The sequence below is a fragment of the Saccostrea cucullata genome, unplaced genomic scaffold (genome assembly GCF_032062105.1).
Source record: "Saccostrea cucullata isolate Sc308-1 unplaced genomic scaffold, CSIRO_AGI_Scuc_v1 ctg8696, whole genome shotgun sequence".
Lineage (NCBI taxonomy): Eukaryota > Metazoa > Mollusca > Bivalvia > Ostreida > Ostreidae > Saccostrea > Saccostrea cuccullata.
In genome coordinates, this window is record NW_026926663.1 from 1 (window position 1) to 19,313 (window position 19,313).

Consider the following 19,313-nt stretch of genomic DNA (forward strand, 5'->3'; position numbering starts at 1 on the left):
ATTACGGGCCACAGCGCCATTCCTGATCCATTGAGGAACCAGTCAACAGTCATTGATATAGACTTTTATTTTAAACTTTTATTAAATCAAGTAAAATATAAAAAAAAAATATTGATGTAAAAATGTAATAAATATTGTAAATATATTTTTTCAAAAATCTGTTCCTTATTTCTGACAAAGATCTGTGACATTTATGCATTCGCCCGTTATGCAAATTATCCCATCTTTCCCACTATTGTTGATGCCCTGGCATACTATACTAACTAGACAGTGATTCCTTAAATATACAGTAGTTAACGAATGAAATTACATTTAAATATTCACTGGCGTACACATTACAAACTATGTTTATAATATTAAAAAAGGTAAATTTTGTTTAACTGGCACAGTGAATTTTTAGATATTTCAAAATCAATATGACAGTTTTATTACAAGTATCTTTTTACGCTAGTACAACGTACTTACTTTGTTATGTCTGCGCGAATACTTTTTGCCCACAGCATGACACTACAAATTTTTAAACAAAATGATGTGAGCTTGCATTCCTCTAATTTCCCGTTAAATTCACTTTTTAGTTTTATTACTTAAATGTTGTTGTTTAACGCCCATCTCGAAGATTTTTACTCATATCAAGAAACTACTTTTCGGTGGAGGGTTGCAAATCTAATTCTATGCTCCTATTAAGAAATGAAGAGTATTTTCCAGCGCCACATGGGCGACGGTACTAGAATAATCAACGAATTTCAATTCCTAGAGTTATTTCTAGCTATTTTTCTTGTCGGCCTAACGCTTATTTTGCACACTTTTTTTAATCTTCAAATATTATCGGACGATTTCGATCTATACCTGTATCGCCAGAGTATGGAGCAACATGGAAATCATAATGAACATACTCATACAGATTTTATTTCTAAGATACTGACCCATAAAGTTGGTAAGGTTTTAGAGGTAAAACAGTTTCTTGCGCCGGTTGACCCCGGATTGACCCCGCAAAGGGGAATAACATTTGTAAATGTGAAAGTTGTCTATACAAAATAGTGGCAAAGCAAGCACTGATCTCCAAAGCATCATAGGTGGGAACAGATGCTATGGAGGAGTGAGTATCTCCTGAAGACCAGTCACAACCGCTATGAGCTCCTTGTCATGATCGGGAAATAACGGGAAAATTCGTCGTCAATTCAGTGTATCAATATGGAATAATTAACACTAGGTATGAAAAACGTTAGTCAGCATTTGACTGAATGATAAGTTGTTTTTGTTGACGTCATTGTACTATCATAGAACTTCCGAAATGATGACTTTAAACGAAACTGCTGATATTATTGTTTCATCAACTTGTTTGTTAATAATTTACCTCGTTTTAGAAATTGTTCATACGTAGAGCATGCTCTTGTATCGAAGCAACTGAGATAAATAAACTCCTTATGCAGGTGATGAAGGTATATTGCTGCATAAGTAAGGGAAGTTGACAATTGAAAAGTTAAGGTCATAACGTTTATCATAGAGTTTGGTTGTTAGATTACCATTAACGTCTTTTTGAGGAAAGATATTCAAATATGAAACAGATTTTTCAGACTCGGGAGTTATCTTATATTGCAAGCTCACCAGGATTATTGTATCGACATAAGAATTGAAATTACTATTGTTAATTGGCAAATGTCGATGTATCTAAATGTCGAAATGAAGGCCACAGAAAGTTTTTTCTTCTTTTCAAACTCAAGAGTTTGGACAAATCCTGCTTCAAATGAATATAAGAATAGGTTTGCTTATAACAATTGATACATATTGGACTTCCAATAGATTGTTGGAAGACCTCGTCTCTGAAAACATTATAGATATTATCAATCAAAAACTCGAGTATCTTTTTGATGTCAACTTCAGAGTACCTTTGTGTACAATCAGAATGTTTTTAACAAAAAAAATTTTGAAAATGACCAATGACAAGGAAAGTAATTTCACGAGTTCCATTTTTATTGATAAAGCAGATGTCAATGATATCAAAAAGCCTGGACTTCAATTATCGTGGGGAATGGTTGTATATTAAGTTGGTTTTGTATAAAGTTAAGAAGGCGTAAATTTTTAAGCTGTTGATTTTGAAAAGAATCTTGTGATTTCAATTTGTCCAAAAGTTCTTTAGAATTTTTTAAGTATCCTCATCTTATTTACATCACTTCTTGAAAACATTGTTGTACTGTTGAATTTTTCAATCACTACTGTTCACATCTTAATGAGGAGTAAAGAAAGAGGCATCGTTGAACATTTACTAGAATCCGTTATTTATCTTTGTAAGGATTTTTATGAAATTTGGGAATCCAATATAGATATTGTAGTTCACATTCATTTTGGTTCTTTGGGATATTAAAAATATTCGAACTGACATTTGATTTTGAAGAATTGTTAGATTTTTTAAATCGTTCAACTGATAAAAAAAACGTTCAAACAATTTTATTTCTTTATTTACCAAATGAATTTCTTTTTCATTCAAACGATTGAAAGATCGCGCTATCTATTTTAGAAATAGAAACATATATTCACAAAAGCAACAAATGATTACATAGAAAACAGGACGGACACTTACCACCAAATGCAATGATAAAAACATAACTGATTGTTTAATGAAGCATATATAAAATATATGAAACTTCTGTATAGCCCAATTAAAATGCGTCGTCATATAACTGGATAAAGACCTACAAGAGGATTTGTATTACCTCCAATTATAACATACCTGGTATTTTATGCTTTGTTAAATATAAATGTAATTAAGTTAAATATAACCCTCAAGATGGATAATTTTTAATAAACGACAAATGACAAACTTGAAAACAACTACGTATCATGAAGTTATTTTTTTTTAAATACTGATCTTCAATATTGCTAGCCAAAAAAGTTAAGGATCTACATTTTAAATTCAAATATTTTCAAAACTTAACTTTTAAAATGTTATTCAAAATTGTTCATTCAATTTGTTTTGTCGTTATTACTAGATTACCTTGCCAACTGGTGCTATCGTTGAGTTCAGAGTAGGCAGAGATTGGCTGTACAACATCCACATAACCCCTTCTATATTTGACAAGGACAATGTAGAGGGCTTGTGTGGAAATCCTAATGGTTTCGAGTTAGACGACTTCAGGCTCCGTGGATCCTCTACGTTAATGTGGTTGAATAAACTCGAATTTCAGAGGAGCTGGGGGTATGTAATCAGGAAGATGTGTGTACCTGTGGAACACGAGTTTAATTAATGATTCACGTATCTATTGCCCTGTTCACACGGAGAGTTTGATTCGAATTAAATGTAAGTTACTGCGAATTAGCTTCACTTATAGCGTTCACGCGGAGAGTTTAAAAATCAAAAATAGTTAGTGTAATATATTCATAGGTCTGCTTATACATGTTATAACGGGGTACAAATGATACATATTAATATATTTATATTACAGTCCTTCAGGATACAACAAAGGCTTTTTTCAAGATTTTTTTTTTAATTCTGATATTTTTTGCTAAGAAAAGGATGCAAATCACTGCTCTATAATGCATGAAAATCTCTTGCTAATTATTGAATGATTTTCCAACAATTTAACAATAATCCAACATAAACACAACCTCATGTAAATGTGGTGTTATTGAAGATTCTGATTTGATCTGTGACTGTCTGCTCATGAAAGATGCAATGAATCACTGTGATCACTAGGGGAAATCTTCACTAGCCACACGTACAGAGATTATAAGTAATTAATCTACAGGGACCCCAGTTTTAGGGAAGGGGATTTAACAGGTCACTAATGACTATAAAATTAGGAGGTGGATCTCAGTTCTTTCCATTTTGCCGGGATATCTTTCTGATTCAGAATTGAACCTTTCTTATTTGATTAAGGTAGCCCGTACTTTCAAAATATTCTGTCAAACTGATCATTTTGAATACCTTTAATAACTCATGAACTAACTAAAACACCCATAAAAACATATCTTTGCAGGTTAATTTTCATACAACATGTCTCAGAGTATATACCTCTAAAGATTCAACAGCCAAAATTAAAGATAAAGAAGTGTGATATCATATTTTATTTAGCTATGCACCAAATTACATCAAATTTATATTAAAACTTGTGGAAACAAACAACATTCATTTGCCAGGAGAATATTTGAAATCTTCCATGGAAAACATTAAAAATTGATGTTGAATCTGTCCACGTCTTTAAGAATAAAATCTCTTTTTTTTAACAATTCTCAAAATCTAAATTGTTTACATGCCATTTTTTCTTTAAAATAAGTAAGAATTATATCTAAGGTAACAAAAACACAAACTTTATTATGATTGACCAGAAAAATTTAACAAAACAGCCCTTTGAACACGTATACACCCATTTTTGGAATATCAAGTTTTTCAATCATAATTTACAAAATTTAAATTGAAAGTAAAATCTAAAAAGATGATATAGGCCTAAAATCTATCAAAATAGATCTCACGTTAGTTTGTTTAAAAAAAGGGTTTAGGTTCATAAAGGCAATTAAGAATTTTGTGTCTGTGTGTGCTAAAAGCATATAAATCCTATGGACAAAGTGTTAAGTGTTAATTTGCATAAATAGTATATATTAAATGCTTTGTATTCAAATTGACACTAAAATTAATAAATATATACTTATTAAACTATTTTCAAGCAACCAAAATATTTTATTACAAATAAAGTCAAAATCAGAATTTTATATTGGTGTGTAAAATTAAAACCGGATCCGTAATAGTATGGCCTTCCTTAAAAGCACTTCTTTCATCATTTACTTTAATAAATTGCACTTTCACTTCTACATCATGGTATTCGTTTTGCCTACTTTTAATAAATAACAAGTTTCAACCACGGTTGCAATCACCGAGAAAACATTAAATCATTTTGGAACTGTAATAATCCGTCAGGCAAGAGCATATCGGAGTTCTTCCAATAATCAATGATACGTGTAAATTATGTTTTGAGTTAGTGAAAAAAATGGTTCTTAAACAATCGCTTTGAAATTTTACTTTGTTGCCTCATTACACAATTTTTCAGCGTAATAAAGTGACGTTTATTTGTGCGAAAAACGCGGAGTTGTACATGAGCTAAGAAATTATTGTTTATTAAACTTACAACCAGAAATAATTTACTATACATGCAGGAATCGCAAATGTGCCATTGAATTTTTTTTATTTCTTTCAGTATTAGTCAAGCCTCATCTGAAAGTCTTTTTGGTCCAAACCTCGTGTTGAAAAGAAATGATTTTTTAGAACTTCAGAGGTACTGTGATTGTGCCACTGAAAAGTCGGGCCTAGCTGATCAAGAAGCTCTGACGAGTCATTTTACTGCAAAATGTTCTGTAAATAGTACCTCTCCTGCAGTATTGTGCCATCAGGAAGCATCAAATCTTACATATAATTGTGAAACCTACGAAAATCGATACAAACGTAATATCAACGGTATGAGTTCTGTTCATAAGATCTTCAGAAGGAGTGCAGATCCCGATGACGTCACTGATACTCCACCGCTAACTTATGATTCTGAATTTGACCCGGACTTTGTTCCACCGGTACTTTATATATATTTCAACTCCCTTTGAAAATTAACATATTTTGTAAATACTAAATATGTTATAATTTCCAAGGTGTCGTTTAGTTCTAAGTAATTATTAACTAAGTAACTAAGTATTTAATATTTATTAAATTTATCTCATTCAATGTTCATCTATTTTATGAAATTGGAATTTCAACGGAAACTATATGATTGTATTGGAAAATGTACAATTTATTTATTTATTTATTTTAAGACATATGTTCCAATTAAGTTCATTCATCTTTAATTTCCTCTTTACAATATTATGTAGAATTTAATTGTATTTAGAAAGATCAAAGCCAAGTGTTTGCTGTAAAAGAGAATAAATGGACAAGCACAATCTCATTATATAAACTTTTGTTCATTTGCAATAAATTTTATTTTACATAAGAGTAACAAAAATCTCTGAAGTTATTTTTATGAATAATTATGCAATTTTCGTTCTTTTTTATTTTTATTTTCTTTTTCATATTAAGACTCCAACTTGGCATAATGGATGGACTGAACAGTCTGCTCGAGTGGTCTGCGAGAAAGCAATACTAAATGATCCAGCCGAAATAGAATGTCAAAAGCACATTCCAATGGACAACAAATCCAGTATTGCCATTGAAGAATGTATTCTTGATATAAGGGTAATTGTATACTATATGTATATACTCTAAATATTCTAATACCTACATGTATCATGCGCACATCGCGTTAGACCATATTTCATTTTTATGTGATCAACTCTGACCACTCAAATACGATTAAATTCAATTTATAAGGCAATGGACTGCTCTTTTTCTTAACAGATTCCTGAATTTTTTCATATCATTTAACGAGGCCGAGTCTAATTATTTTTACACCAGATGTTTTGATAAATTTACTTGAATGAATTTTCACTATTGCATTTATATTAATTATTTTGAGATAAAAAAAAAAATCAAATGTTTATCATCCTGATTGCTGAGGAGGCCATCTCAGAAGTATTTAAATTTTAACAGTTGAACTCATGGTTTGTTGGAAAAGCGCCAAAATTTCACATAACTACCAATTCTTTTATTTTTTTGTTTGTTTGTATTTCTAACCTAGGGATTTCCTTTTCAGTCAAATACATGAAAGTAATAGTAAAAAGTCACCAAATTGCAAAATTTTTAAAAAGTTTACCATCTGGTTTGGTCTAGGTATTATTACTAAATTTTTTTCACAATGTGCAATACCTGTAACTTTGCGATACTGCGGTATACATGTTTATTTTGTATACATCGAAGCAGATGAATTATTTTGGCAAAAAGAATAACCATGCTTAAATTGCTGGTATGTTTCTTTGAATTTCTGTCAACAGGTTTAAATTAAATGCCAATGAACGTCTTGAATACTCAAGCGAGTTATGCGTCATTCTTCAGCGCCATGTATTGCTTGCAGAATTTATATATTGCTTATCATTGAATATACATGTATGTTTATTAGATATATAACTCACTGACCTTAAATATGTCCAAGTAAATATTTGTTTCCATCATGTAGGATGCTGGAACGACAGAATTTCTGAGTCATACTATAGAATCACTTAAAGAATCATGTTTTGGGGAGGTCAAGAGATACGAAGTCTTTTACGAGACCAGTAGTAAAGAAGAATTGTCAGTCGTTGAAACAATTGGTAAACTTGCTTGTCCGAATAACTGCTCGGGTAATGGTATTTGCAATGAAGGTAAATGACTTTCATTTCATTGTTTATATGCTTTTTTGCGAAAGAATCAAATGTGAATGCAAGATAAATTGGAAAAAAAGATTAAGTAAGTAATTCAGATTGTATACATGTAAACATATATTACAGCATGATGGGAAACAAACTTAAATGTAGTAAATTTATTGCACATAGGTGTCTGTACATGTGATGATTTGTTTGTGGATGTTGACTGTTCACATGAAAAAGCATCTCCTCCCGTTAATACTACCTTACCGGAAAATGGCTTGTGCAAAACTACCAAAAGACCTTGTGCGAAGACGAACATATACGGCCATTTTTTGTCGGAAATAGTCTCCGTAAAATTAAAGTATTTTTTGGTATGTATTATATGTAATATTTGATTGGTAAGTTTAAACAATTTTATCAATTCAAAAATAAAACAAATGGACGTAAATGGAAAAAGTAAAGAATGACAAAACCAAACAAAAATGATCGATGCTTTGTGAGTTAACTGTCGGTGTATATTTCCTTAACGAGGCCCGATCTAGTTGATCTGCGCATACGTTTTAACGCAGCGTCGACTCAGGCACGTCACAGTACCCTGGACTGCCGTCACAATTGAATACAATAACGTCACAATTAAAATGACGTCAAATTGCGCTAAAATATTTCGCGGATCTTGCTCTAAAATCTGCTTGTTGAAAGCTGGCTCATTCTGGCTGTTTTATTACTTAAGTGCCTGTCTCAGAGAAAACCATGCAAATTGAAAAAAATTGTCCAGATGCATTATCGTAGTTAATTTAAAAGTGACCCATACAAATAAAGATTTGGTACAAATGACTTAAAATATGATTTACATTTTGTCGTAAGTTGTTTCTATTTTTAGTAACGGGGATTATTTGTTTTCCTGTAAAAAAGTGTTAAACGAGCATTGACATTCATTGAAAATGATGCATTTTAAGTGCGTTTTTTAAACATATCTGCTATAATTTTTATTTCAATGTTGCATATGTCATGAAAGTGCAATAGTAGTTAATTATATTCATTTAATAAAATTTACATATATATTTTGTATTTAGCCACATCATATCAGGGAATATACAAAGAATCTAGATTTTAGCAATAAAGGCTTTTTTTTTCAAAGTTTGCTTAATCGTATCTTGAAGCGAGGATGATTTTTTTATTTGAATTATACTGTTTTGAATTTATTCAATATAGAGGAAAAACATATTAAAAAATTGTCGTTGGCAAACAACTCTGCATCACAGAAAAAAATTCCAATTACGGGTGAATTTTTCAATATTAATCTTATATTAAAACATGCCATTTCATGCTAAAAAAAATTTTACATAAATGATTAAATGGTATTTTCATGACATACTAAATTTTTAGAAATTGTTTATTAATAGAAAAGAAAACTTTTTTTCATTTAAATGCCTTTAATACTAATATTTATTTAATATCTAGATTTTTTTGCATTTGCCTAGTCAGAGTTAGGTCCCCTTGCGCAACTCTCCTTCTTTAAAGGTAAATAATTGCACTGGAAAATGTCTATGGGGGAAATTAATAATGACACATAAAAGCAGTCAACTTTCTATGGAAAAACTCACAATTTAATGCAAACAAAATGAGTAAAAATTCACAAGGATGTGATTTTCACAAATTTTCCTAGATTCGTGTCATGAAACAGAGGAATATCTCGTGTAGTTGATTGTGACAGAAGCACCGAAAAACGTCTAGCATGTTTGAAGTTCTCAGAGTGTATTAAGTCTTTTTTGTCAAGCCTGGGACACCGTAAACTTGAAACAAGCTAATTCAGAGAATTTATATGTCTCCCGTAAGCATGGTAAGGGCAAAAGTAAACAATGTGCAGTTCGAGGGGAGGGGGTGGGGAGACGGATCCCCTTGACTGAATTTGTAGAATTATCAAATGTATACATGTAATCCGAGATTCCTCTGATTCTAAAAACCGCTTTCATATTATGAATCAGGGGAGTAGCAACAGGGGTAGGGGGGGGGGGGGGCAGGGAGGCCCTGCCCCCCACCCCACTTTTTTCCCAACCTTACTCATACTATAGGAAATGTCAATTTAAAGCCTGGTTGGCCCCCTCACTTTTAGTGATGAACTGAAAATGTAGTATTAGAATTGGTACTGAAAGTAGTTAACACTGAGGAAAAGTTTACCTACCCCCCCCCCCCCCCCCCCCCCCCCCCCCCCCCCGAAATAGGATTTTTTCGACTTCACGCAAACTTTTTCCTTTTTTTTTTGCTTGTCAACTTCTTCAGGTAAGTAAAAATTTTCTCTTGCTCCCCCCCCCCACACTTTCAAAAACGATGCTACGCGCCTGTGACTTGTGCGGGAAATCTCGAATTAGTATACATGTATACTGAAGCAAATAAAATATGCCAATATGGATATTTATAAAGATTTGATTGCTTATTCTTTTTATGTGTATAGAAGATTCTTTTTATGTGGAATGTTTATCACACTATAATGATGATTTCATGAGTTTGTACAAGCCTGACCTCATAAATTTTTCATTTTACATGCTGAAAACTATCATTTAGTAAAAAAAAAAAAAAATTCGGAAAAAAATAGATCGTCCGGGATTCGAACCCTGGACCTCTCACATGTGAAGCGAGAAACATACCACTACACAACGGAACCGCTTTAACCTGGCGATAATTATATGCAAAGATGAAGTCACATACCTGTTTATATTCACGTTCGATAATTGTCAAAATTTTATACAATGCATGGTGTCTAATTTAACCTTTCATAAACAGTTCTAATAGATGTACAAGAATGTAATAAGAATATAAAACCCGCCGAGAACCTGTTTTATACGTTATAAGTCTCCTCATGCCCCTGTTCTAAAAATAGCGACATGTAATACAATAAATACTAATAAAACAAACAGGGGGGGGGGACTTTGAGAAGGGTGAGAGAGGTCCTTGGGAGTTTTGCAAAAGCTCAAAATCTTCTTGAAATATCGCCCGGAATGGATAGTGTTACACACAGACAAAATGTATAAATTTACAACCATTAACTTCGAACTTTTGACTTCAAAATCAATAGGGTTATTCCTTAGGCCACAGGGAGTTGTTCTGTAAAATTTCATTGTAAAAGCTCAAAGGATTCTCGAGATATCGTGTGGAAACGAAAGCGTTACAGACAGACAGACAGAAAGACGGACGGGCAGACAGACCCAAATTAATATCCTCCACTTTTAAGCGGGGGACAATTAATCATGATACATGTAAACACCTTTGCCCTTGAAATTTACAATAATATTTCATTTCAAAGTATGAAGACAGGCACTTAACATGGTTTTTGAAAGTGTGGGGGGGGGGGGGGGACCAGAGAAATTTTTTTCACTTACCTGAAAAAGTTGACAAGGGAAAAAAAATCGAAAATTATATTCATCAAAGTCGAAAATCCTATTTCGTGCCCCTCCCCTTGTTGCTACGTCCCTGGAAGAATGTGAGAGAACAGTAAATTGTCCAGATTGTGTTTAATTGTAGAAGAATTCAAGTTGAGTTGAAAAGCTCACAAAGAAGAGAATGTACGTATTGTTTCATTCGTCAAAAAAAAAATCAATAAAAAAAAGCAGTTGTCTGAAATATTCCAATGTTTGTATTGATGAAATTTGAAATTTGTAGACATTGTTCCTCTTAGGGGATGACTATTTGATTCTGAATTAAGGGGGGGGGGTCGGCAAATTTTGTTGAGACAGATTATTTATTTTCATGCCAGTCAAGGGAAATTCATTTATTTTCAAGAGTATCAAGGACAGATTATTTATTTTCTTCTTTGTCTTAAGGTACCTTGATAAATTAATACCTTCAAGTGATTATCATGGGCGGATTTGTTATTTGGGGGTGGGGGTGGACAACATCCTATAGACAGGGGGTCTTGGGACCGCCAAAAGGCCCCTAGTGGGCCCCATCCGGAACACCTCGGGCCTTTCACAGAAAATTTTGTGAAAGGCCCGAGGTGTTCCGGATGTAGTGGGTCCAGGACGAAGCCCTTTGTGGGGGGCCCAGGGGACGAAGCCCCCGAAAGCTACTGGTGTTTTGTGTATTCTATGAGTAAAACTAGGCACAAAGGTAGTGGTATTTGTTAGTTATGTACCAAAGTATAACATTATTAATGCTAGTCATGTCATATTTATTTGATTGAAAGGGGTCCAGGGGGCAAACCCCCGGAAACTCCTGGTTTTTCGTGTATTTTAAGAGTAAAATTAGGCACAAGAATAGTGGTATTGTACCAAAGTATGGCATTATTATTATCATACTTTGACAATTTTAAGGAGGGGGGCATGCCCCCCCCCTCCCCACGTCCCCCTTCAATTCGCCAGTGATTCTTAAAAGATAAAAAAAAATTGGGCTATATTAACATTGCTACAGTGTAGGTATAATTTTTTTACAAGAAAATTTATTTTTTTCCGTGCATAAGAATTGGCTTGTATTTATGTGATTCATCACACCAACTGAGTGCACATTGTCGTGTAGGTTAACTGACTACTAGTATCCAGTCTATACCGCAAGTATTGTCTTATCAATGATGCTTGTGGTAGTGGTCATCATGGTCATACATTCATCTTCTTTCTTCTCACATTTATATAAAATATTGCCAATCGGATTGATGCATTTGGCCATTGTGTTACGTGCACAAGGATTTTTTTTTATCTCATTTTATTAATACTATTTGGTTTTAAAATGGCGAGCGAAGCAAGCCAAAAAAAATTGGTGAATTGAAGATGGCGAGGTTAAATTAGACTGAAATAAAAAAAGGTATTTCTCACAATATTTGAATATCATCAGTCAATGTCAGATTATTTATTTTCTTTGCAGTGGAGGACAGATTATTTATTTTTCAACATTTTCAAGGACAGGTTATTTATTTCTAAAATCTGCCAGCCCCCCCCCCCCCCCCCCCTCAGAATCAAATGGTCGTCCCCTTCAAACTCAAATGAATATGTTGATCAAATGACTAGTATGATGAATGATGTGTTCACTTTTGTTACTATCTAGCAAATGTGTATAAATGGTTATTAAATTTAAGGCTTGTACATTATCCATGTAATGGTTTATAAGGAATTCATAAATTCCCCCACCTTTTTATTATGTATTCTTTTTTTGGATTCAGTCATTATTTATTGAATTGAGAGCAATGCATGTCTAAATTCTGAAGTAATGATATAAAAAAATCCAGAAATATTTTTTTTTTTATTTTTGGAGAAGTTTTTAGGTACTTTATAATTAACGTTTACTGTGTTCTTAAAATTTTTGATTTGAAAATTTAACAAACTTTGACTTTCAATATTTTCTAAAATATATATTTGCCAACGACAGTTTTTTCACATGTTGTTAACATAAGCATCCTTAACAATAAGCAACAACATTTATTGGATTCAAATACTGGTTGTTACAGCAATATCAATTCTACCTAAAATTGTCACTTTTTCCAAAAATTGGAAAAGTGCCAATTTCATGACCTTTTTGCACTAAAACAAAATGGATGTAAATTATTTTGACTATGCATTTGTGAAGAACTAACCTTTATCCTTTTACTACAAAAAAGAATATCTAATTAACTTGTAAAATTGCAATATTATTTCTCCTCAAAATATGACTAAAATGTTTAAAAAATTACCTCTAATTTTGTTGCATATGAGCTATTTTTAGTAACAGGCCATAAAACTTATATGAGTTTAATCAGCCCGATAAAAATTTGTTTGATTTTCATTCATGCATGCTAGATTCGGCTCACAAAGTTTGAAGGCGATCAGAGAAACTTGCTTCTGGACCATTTTGCATGGTTTTCTCTGAGACAGGCACTTAATTTATAAACAACTTTGAAACATAATTTATTTTGAGGTATCAATTTATTGGAACATATTCATTAATTTTATCTTGTTTTATTTCAATTTGTGAGTTAGAAAAAAAATCCAACTGCAACCAAAAGTAAACGTTTTAGTCTTTCTCCTTGAACATTGAAGTGTTTATACTCACCATTTTTTTTTTATTGAGCATAAAGAGAAAATTATGCCATAATGTAAGAATGATTTAATTTTTAGAAACTTATACAGTATTACAATCGTTTGTTGATTAATGTAAAGTTAAACCTATTGCATATAAAATACTAGCATAAAGTTGGATAAAATAAGTCCTATTTTTGTGTTTTGATATGCCCCCTTTTCACTGCAATAAAGGCTACCTCCGATTTTCTTTTCATTTTTTAAGAGGGATGTGAATTGCATGATATATGTGAAAATCAAAACATTTCATCATTTATTTTTGTTAATTTGTCAATTCCTTTGTTTATTGAGGAGTTTTAGTATGTAATTGTGTATAAAAACACGAAAAATGGTCCATATCTTGATAATGACCCCATTTGACTACAATAAAGGCAATGTAACAAAATTTCATTCTAATTTTTCTTAGCATAATACAAACAAATTTATTTCCAAGAATCAAAATTTTTTATCATTCCGTTTTCGTAATATCCAACTAGATTGGGCCTCGTTAAGCAACAAATACAAAGTATGACTCGGTATGTCATACAGTTGTATCATATATTAGGTCATTCCAAGATTTTTATGTCACTTTAGTCACTCAGACAGATAACTGTAAATAATAAATAATAAAAATGAGATTAAAAATGCTTTATCTTTATACATTTCAAAGTCCAACACAAACCAATATATATGTAGGGAAAGATTAGTTTTTATGTTAAATTTGCATGGTGATAGTGACTAAAGGGAAAGTAAATGGATCTTTGAGGTTTGATATTGAAAACGTTGGAAATTGCTTCATTTATCCATGATTATATTTTATCAAAAGAATTATTGATTCTATTGCTTTTGGTCAATAAATGCTTTACTTATCAGTTTACGTTGGCTTATCTTTATTCTTATAGATTCTTTATCACCTTTTTATACCCAGATGGCCGTTAAGACCCTTGGATCTCTTGTTCTGTGTTTTTTTAAGCGTTTGCGAGTCTTTGGTTTTTGACATCCTATATTAAAAGAAACAACAGGGGTTTTGACATTAATTATTATGGTCGAAATCTTTGCGTTCTCTCACGTTTTCCATACGAAATGTTTGAATATTTCATATAAGATTTTATAAAGATTGAATACTTTGCTTTTGCTTAGGAATTGATCTTTCTATGACAAATATAGATTTATGAAAGCGTTATTTTTTAAAATATGAAACATTGAAAGAGAGAGAGAGAAAGAATAGTATTCAAGTCCATTTAAACAATACAAGTCAGAGCAAACGCGAACCTTAAACAATATTGCAGTGCCATGAAGGAGTGAGCATCCCCTGCCGACCTGTCACACCCGACGTGTTCTCATTGTCTTGATTAGGAAAAACAAAAAAGTTAGAAAAGTTAGTGTATAAATAATGTCCTTGCAATAAGTATAAATAAATATCAGTCAGCATTTGATTCAATGATTAGGTTGTATTTATTGACAATGTAATTGTATCGACCAAACAATTAGCGAAACGATTTCTTCCCTAGAGACTGTTGATATCTATGTTTTATCAACTTATTTGCCGATAGCTTTCCCCGTTTAAGAATGTGTTCAAATGTAGACCATGCTTTGGCATATCGAATCAAATGGGAGACATAAACCCCATCTGCAGGTGATAAGGATATATTGCTACCTAAGTAGTTTAGCATTTACGTCTTTTACTTGTAAAAATTTCCAAAAATGGAGCAGATGCTTCAGACTCTGACGTCATAAAGTCTGTGTGTTAATGTTTCGCTTATATATTTTTTAGAATAGCTAGGTGGGTTTTAAAAACCATCATGGGCGCTAGATAGGAAAAGAAAACTTTGAATGGCCTTGACATATGACATTGATTCTTGTTGTTCAATGAACATGTCTGCATCGTCCTCACATTCATTGCTTAGAAAATAACAACATTTCCAGGTTCAATAAATTTATGTTGATTTTTCGATTATTCTAACTAAATGTAAATTACGTCAAGTACATAGTAAAAGTCAAGACTTTGTGTCTCTTATGCATGTCAATTTCCCGAGCTCGAGGCTGTCATTATTTCTCATGTCAGTGGGAGGATCTATGTACATGAAGATCGAATGCATTGTGTATATAAGAATTAGAAATCGTTGTTAGTTTGTTGGACATGTCAGGGACATAAACGGCTATTGAAAACGTGGGATAATCTATGCATAATATGCTAAAACTATCCAACTTATCCAAGTACTGTAGATCTACACCTTATTTTCGCGATATAGTCTTTAACTGTAATTTTTCTTAAAGAATTGTGGATATTGCTGTATATGTTCTTAAAGAATAATTATACACGAGATTAAATTATTGCGAACTTGTTGTCTTGTGTAATAATGCAAAAAACGTGAAATTCAGTATCGTTAATGCCCTGGCATATCTAATAAACTAAACATTTATTCATCTTATGAATATGTTTATCTCTTCTATAGATAACTAATAATGATGAGGTGGCCATGCTGTCTACGCACACAACGGTAGCCACGTACATGGGACCTACAGTTATAAAGGCAGTCTTTCCAAGTAGCTTGAGAAGAAGAAAACGATCCCCGACCGAAATTGTATATGGGAATGGTTTTGATATTAGTCTGTCATATGATGATGTCAACTATGGGGAATCTATGTCATTAGTCATATACAATGACGAATGTTACAGCTGCAATGCAAAAGTACTCGAATGCAATATGACGGTAATTAAAACATATAAATGATGATTATTTTTGTTCGTTAGAAGGTAATTGTATATCAAGGACATACGCAACGTACCTTATCTACTGAGAGTTTTTCGAGATATTTCTAATTTAAAATTTAAGTGCCATTAGATATTCGTAGACTAGAAATGAGCATGCATTACCAGGAGTTTTTGCAAAATAATCAATTGATGAAAATTCTTGAATAATTTCAAGAAAATACACAAAAATTACTGAACTTTTATTATAGATTTTTTCATTGTTTAAGAAGAAGTGTGCAAAACAAAATATAGATATTAAAAGAGTAGCACACAGGTCCTTGAGGTATTGGAACTCTTCATATCCAAGGAGAAACACAATAAAGTTCAATCTACGTTGCGTATGTGCTTAAATATTCAAACGCATATATGTGCATCCCTAAATCATTTATCTTAGTTTAAATATTAAATAAAAACTAATTATTTTACAATTTCTATTATAGAGGCCCTGTCCAGAGACCACCACTCCGGAGCAAACAACGAATAAACGATTATCTACTTTTCCACATGATTTGAAAGCAAAGAACGAAGAGACCATCGGAGGTAATTTTTTGTTTTATTTTCTGTTCTCTGTATTCTTCTCTAGTTTTATCATACACGTTTTCGTCAAGAAAATGTTGATGTATGCTTAAGAACGTTGAGAGTCAAGGCTTTTAATGCTCGATTGTAAGCGGTTGCTTCCACAATATTTAATTCTTTTATCTCATGTATTTAATGTTACTAGGAATTTCCAATTATTTATTGATAATCAGATTAGCTTTTTAAGTAAGTTATGAATGCCAAATAATATATTACTTTTTTTTTTAGATATTCTTCTTCCTCTGGGTATCAGTCTGTTTGTCCTTCTTGTCATTAGTATAGTCAGCGTCATACTTTATAGAAAGCTGCGTACATCTGCAAAACCCTGGTACGATAAAAATTCCATTTTTTCTTCAGCATTCCTTTTTTTCACATTAAATATCTGAGAGAAACAAAGTTGCATTCTGGATCTGGAAATAAAATAACGGAATCTGAGGGGAAATGTTGATGTTAAATTTTGAACCAAACACAAATAAAAAAAATGGATTACGATGTCATCTTTGAAAAAAGTACATGTTTTATTAGTGTCTTTCTGATACAGCTGACCTACGAAATTAATGTTACAAAATAAATGTTTAAACTTTTTCACATATCTACCTATATAATGTTTTGTAAAATATTACTTTGAACATAAATTTTACATTTTACTTTTTATTATTATTTAGCATCGCTTCAATTGTTGCTGGCACTGTGGCTAGAAACCAACCACACATTGAAAATTATGAGGCACTAGCACAAGATAATATTCACTTCCAATCCCCGTTATATGATACTCTTACGTCGAAACCGGAGAACATTGGATCAATTTCAGAGTCACTGAGAGAGAAAACTTCAAATATTCCAGTGGAATATGAGAACACCTTGCCTGGACCGTTTTAATAACCTTACAGCATGCTTTATTTGAATCCAAATGCTTAGCTACACATTGGAACGAAATTTTACGTTCATATATCGAAGAGCGATTCTTTGAATTTTTACCTTCTCCATGATTACAATAGGATTTGCATATAGATCTACATGTATCATGTATATACTGTTTAATAGGTAAATCCTTGATGGGAAACTGTGAAGCATCATGTTTAATTTTTTTTTCAGGTATTTCTAAGCTGGGAAATAAATCAAAAATGTTGTTTCCTTGAAATTTTTTAAAATAGTTTATTCTAATGAGAGAAATGAAAATTTCGACAAGTTTTTATCCTGAGAGGCTAATAAACAATTAAGATGATTAATTAAGATGCAAGAACAAAGAAAGTAAGAAATGTCCGATTAGATATACTTACCCCTCTGTGTTATTTTTAAGAAAAGACAAAATCACCAAAAGTATTTAAGCATCTAGGGGTATTCCATTTTTTTTTATTATGTCAATCATAATTCATGAATGATGAGCTTAGCCAGCATAGCCTAAAACATCCAGTATACTAAATCCTTATATTGCTTATATTTTAGTAGATAATAAAAATCAATGCATTTTAACCATCTGTCATATTTGTTAAAGTGTATAGTTCCTGGACTTCATATTTTTCTACAGATGTGCCAACAGGTAATTTCTTGATTGTGTGTTTCGAAACTAATGAACCCAAGTGAGGAAGTCATATCTGAAATACATTACATTAATTTGAAATGTGAATAGATTGAAGTTTGAAACAAATTCATGTAAAAGGAAGAAAATATGATGAAAGTAATAGATGAACATTTTTATATGGTGAATAATAATTAATGATTAAAGAGGCATTTGAACAAATCCATTCAGCAAACTCAAAGGAAATGTCCTAACAAAATCATGTCGATAGACAGACAGAATAATATGATGATAACAACACATCATCTTTTAAAACTACGTACATATACATGGAGCTAAAAAATAACAAACATTAATCAAGCTCAAAACTCAAACTCAAATCGGAAGCAGAGTAAATAAGAGTTTTTTCAGTAATCAAATATTGGATCAGGTGCCGCAAAGACGTAAGCATACACTGTCCATCGTTAGTAGCTGCCATGCTTTACTTGTCATCCTTGGAGGAACGGAAAGCTATTCAGGACTGAAATAATGTAGAGATTGGTATTAATACTGAAATGAAATATGTGGAGATAACGAACAGTATTCAAGCTAAAAAGTCCACCAAACAATACAAAATTGAAGCAGAGGAAACACGGACTTAAAAAAACCAGAAATTGGATCAGTGTCATGTTGTAAATTTTTATTTTAACTGGAAAATCCTTCGATGATTTAATGTGTATATATTGACCATACAATTATTATGAAAAACGTCAGTTAGCTGATAAATTGTATCGACCATAGAACTTACGAAATGATGACTTGAAAGAAGGCTGTTGATATTCTTGTTTCATCAATTTCTCTTTCAATAACTAACCTCGGTTTAGAAACTTGGTATCATTTACCTCAAGTTCACCTGGTTATATCGTATCGACATAGAATAGAAATAACTATTGTTAATTTACAATACGTCTTCGATATATCTACGTAAATGTCGAGTAGAATCAAGTGTTATCTTCTTTTCACGTATAAGATTTTGGAAAATGATTGCTCTATATGAATACGAAATAGATCTGTTAGTAATGGGGCGCAATTGGTACCCATCAGAAACTCAAGCATCTTTTTTGATGGGCTTTAAACAACCTTTTTGCTATTTCATTGTTAAAATGATGACCCTGAGCTATCGCCTTTTGTTTGATGACTTTTGACAACGTCA

The 19,313-nt window shown here is 32.1% G+C and overlaps 1 protein-coding gene across 1 annotated transcript; it reads left to right on the forward strand.

Annotated features, from left to right (window-relative positions):
- Window positions 1–2,987: 2,987 nt before the first annotated feature.
- LOC134272362 (uncharacterized) lies at window positions 2,988–17,484 on the forward strand (the record flags this gene model as incomplete). Its single annotated transcript, XM_062754610.1, has 9 exons — window positions 2,988–3,193; window positions 5,187–5,553; window positions 6,053–6,208; window positions 7,086–7,269; window positions 7,441–7,625; window positions 15,728–15,985; window positions 16,467–16,566; window positions 16,831–16,930; window positions 17,268–17,484. Coding segments are annotated over 9 exons (1,770 nt in total), but the record flags the coding sequence as incomplete, so codon positions are not given.
- Between the last annotated feature and the right edge of the window lie 1,829 nt (window positions 17,485–19,313).